We start from the raw sequence: 3,860 nt of genomic DNA, 5'->3' as shown, positions 1-3,860 counted from the left end.
TTGAGTCCTGGCCCTGGGGGTTTAAAAAACACGCTGGGTGCGTGTACACACATGCCCAGGGTCCTGACGAGATGGAAAACCAGAGTAAAAAAGGACTGCGGCATGGCCATTGCTGAATGAATGAGGGGACTCCTGCTCGCTCACTCTCTCTCACTCGCTCGCTCGCTCACTCTCTCTCGCTCTCTCTCTCTCTCTCTCTCCACACACACCCCCTGCCATTAAACAAAAAGAATGCAAAACTCTTAAGAGGAAAAAGATGATTTACAGTAAGCTTGAAGCTGAATCCTAAGTTACCTGAAAGTATAGTTCCCAGGAACGAGCTTGCTTAGTTTTAATATGGCAGTGTCTTCAGAAATCTTCTCTTCTCTCAGAGGCCCCTTAAGTTCCTCCCAGTGGTACTGGACGATTTTATCATCATCAGTGCTTTCTTGACCATAAAGAAACATCAGTTACACAGGAGAAGGGTGGTTCTCCACACTGATCCAGCGTTCACAAACCGAGCCAATTACGGAGGGCCTTGAAGCGAGGAAAACTCCATGGAACTACAGGCTATTGCTCCAGTGTCTCTTCCCTAGAAATGTTGGGTCATTCTGCCCCTCTGTGAATATTCCATTCTGTCATTTTCCAAGGACTCTCACAGAGACAACCTCTGGTGTAGGGCCAGCCTCACGGCCTAGTTGTTAAGAGAGCCAGATCCCACATGGCCAACCACAGTTCGAATCCCAGACCCAGAGGCTTTAAAAACATGCTGGGTGTGTGTGCATTCCCCAAATCCCAACGGGATGGAGAAACGGAGGAGGAGATGTTGCAGTGTGGCTGTGGCCCACTGAGAAGTTCGTTCACCCTCTCCCCCTCTCTCGGGAGAGTGCTCATGCGCTCTGGCAATTAGAAAAAGAAGAAAAAATATTGCTACTGTGTGAAAAAAGGAAAATCAATGATTCTTAAACATGCCGCACACACACACAAAAATACTCTACATCACTTAAAAGAAATGCAAATTAAGCCTATGAGACTGGTAAGGACCAAAGTTTCATAACAAATTTTACAGGTGAAGATGCAGCGAAAGAGGCCTCTCTTTAGTCATGGCAAAGGTGTAAACTAACACAGCCTCTATGAATGGGGACTGGGCCACATTCATCTTTGCCCTGTCACCTCTTTGTGCAGGAGTTCATCCCACAGATACACGTGCACATTGTTAAACATCATATTTACATGGTTAGTGATGGTAACAGCAACAGAATGAAAGTGACCTGAATGGCCCTCGGTACGGAGCGATGGAAAACAGGGCCCACTCGTACACGGACCTGCCCATCCCTATCATGGGATGCTATGTGACTTGAAAAGGGCAAATAAGCATTCCACGTATCGATTCAGAAAAATTCTCGACATATAAAAACGACCATCACGCGTGACAGGAACATCACACATGACAGCATGTGTGATGTATTAATCGTGTGTAGAGGGACTGGAGACTACATGTGTTTTCTTACATATGCATAAATACCTCCCGAAGGATACACGAAATGACAGTACTACGGGCAGCCCGGAGGAAAACGGGACCGTTGCGAGGCAGGAATGGAGATGCTGTTCACTGGGTACGCGGTTCCCTATCGCTTATTTTGACCCATCCAAAACAACAAGTGAAACTGTGCCAGAGGGGCCCTTTCTATCCCAGTGCTTCTTCCTGCTCTCTGTCTCCTCTCGGCCTGATACTCTCCCAGCCTCCTCTTGTCGCCAGTCACTGACATCAAATGCTCACCCGCACTGGTGGCCCCTGATAGAGGGACTGATGGGGAACAGGGCTTAACAGGTCTCCAAAGAAAAGCAAGTACTGAAACCTCGCGTACACACGCCAGGACCGAGGGCGAGGATCCAGAAGTCCTCTCCTGTCACTCCTCAGTGACTCCACTCAGAAGTAATGTTAAGGAGCCCAGGCGGGTGTGGGGTACACTCTGAGTCTCTCCAGGAGGAGGCGACAAGAATCTTGTTGGGCAGTGGCTGGGGAAAAGCGTCTCCCAGGCCTCAGTCACTCATCTCGCTATGACAGGAAGAAATTTGGTTTTCTTAACTAGGAAAGGCAACTCCATCTAAGCGAATCTGAAAAGCAATGAAATAATGCTAAATACATGCATGCTCGCACTTTCTTACCATCTGGGGGCAGAAAGATTACTTCAAACAAGCCACGGAGGGCTTTTAAGTAGGGCCTGGCTGGTTTGCTACGTCCTACTCGCTGCGGCAGATGGCTGTGTCCCCGTAAAGCGGTTGGAAGACTGGCCTAGCTAGGACGTGGACGTGGCTGGCCCCAAGCCCCCTACCGAGAGCACGGTGGACTCTCCTACTGTGAGACAGCACACAGTCAGTACTCACGGCTGCCATCAATGACCGTAGAGGTTGTTGGCAGAGAGATCTCCTGGAACTGCGGAGACACAATAGCAACGGGAGGCCGATTCTTCCGGGGCTCTGCAAGGAAGTGACGGGAAGAGGGAAGAGGGACTTATCAGTTATAGGAGGAGGAGGTGCCTATATTGGAGAGGATGACAATCAGTTTCCATTACATAACTGATGGCTGAAGCACTGCCAAGCAGGTAAATCACAGCAGGCTGCCACTCTGACATAAGACTTGGAAGTGCAAAGGCCGTGTCCAGGACCCAGGGAGGGCACAGCAGTAAAACACGAGGCCTGGGAGGCAACGCCACGCGGAGAGGCTCCCTGAGTACGGAGGGCACGCACGATCCATGATCCAGGGCTGGCTGAAGGAGGGGGCGGACTGAGGCACTCGGACCCTGTGTGGGGAGCGCTCTCTCGCTCTCTTATTCTCATGGACAAAATTAATGAATAAACTTAAAAACAACAACAAGGGGCCCAGCAGGTGGCGCAGTGATTAAGGTGCTGGACTTCCACATGGCCAACCACGGTTCTAGTCTTGGGCCCGGTGTGCACGTGTGTGTCCAAAGTCCCGAGAGGAGAATGGAGAAGGGTGTGCAGTATGGCCGCTCCCCCAGGGTGGAATTTCTCACTTTCCACCTCTCTGTTTCTCGTGTGTCTCTAGTGAGCACGTGTGCCCCACAGCAAAACTCTCTCAAAAACAATACAAACAAAACCAAAACCCCTTCCAAACACATCTGTTGCCAGGACGACGGCCTCTGCGCTCTGAGTGCTCACATGCCGTCTGGCTCACGGAAAGTACTACAGCAGCAAGTGACGCCTTCGGGTAAGCCGGGATAGAGGGGGACGATGAGCAAGCTCTGCACAGCAAAGGACTGACTGGTGCCCTGCAGCCCGATGGTTAAGAGAACTCGACCCCACACGGCTGACTAGTTTGAATCCCAGCTTAGTCACCTGAAAAAGCATACTGGGCACATGTGCACGCAAGCTCAAAATCTTAACAGGATGGAGAGAGATGAAGGAAAGGGGATTGTGACACGATCACTCCCCAGAGTGGGGAGGGGATGCTTCTCTCTCTGACAAGTGCCACACCCTCTGGCAATTAAAAGAAGGCCTTGACCAGCAAATCATGGGGGGCACAGACTGTGAGGAAAGACAGTGGGTGACTTGTTAACCACCCGAGCTGTGTGAGGTGACTACAGCTGAGTGATGGGAAGGCAAACCCACTCTGGCGGACCAGTAGATGGCATAATGGTTTTGTCACTGGACTCCCAAGTAGTCGATCACGGTTCGAGTCCCGGACCCAGTGGTTTCAAGCTAACGCCAGGCGCATGTGCCTCTGTGCTCAAGATCCCGAGAGGAGATTGAGGGAGAAGGGATTGCAGTATGGCCATCCCCCCTGGGGGTGATTTCTCACTTTCTGTCTCTCTGTCTCTCTCTGTCTTTCTGGCGAGCGCCATATAGCAAAAACCTCT

At 50.9% G+C, this 3,860-nt stretch overlaps 1 protein-coding gene across 6 annotated transcripts in view; it reads right to left on the bottom strand.

Moving 5' to 3' along the window:
- The window catches only part of KIAA0319L (KIAA0319 like), a 124,420-nt gene that overhangs the window by 33,159 nt on the left and 87,401 nt on the right, over positions 1–3,860 (bottom strand). For all 6 annotated transcript variants that reach the window (XR_001370395.2, XR_003549423.1, XM_014587885.2 and 3 more), the window contains 2 exons: positions 2,368–2,460; positions 295–427 (listed from right to left, as the gene is read on the bottom strand). Coding sequence is in view for 4 of the 6 variants with exons in the window: in XM_014587885.2 (XP_014443371.1) it covers positions 295–427; positions 2,368–2,460 (226 nt within the window). In the remaining 2 variants the exon portion in view is untranslated. The remainder of the gene's footprint in view (positions 1–294; positions 428–2,367; positions 2,461–3,860) is intronic.

Source organism: Tupaia chinensis, unplaced genomic scaffold, assembly GCF_000334495.1.
Source record: "Tupaia chinensis unplaced genomic scaffold, TupChi_1.0 Scaffold000239_1, whole genome shotgun sequence".
Taxonomy (NCBI): domain Eukaryota; kingdom Metazoa; phylum Chordata; class Mammalia; order Scandentia; family Tupaiidae; genus Tupaia; species Tupaia belangeri.
The sequence above is the reverse complement of the archived record's forward strand: the minus strand, read 5'-3'. Positions and strand labels throughout refer to the sequence as shown.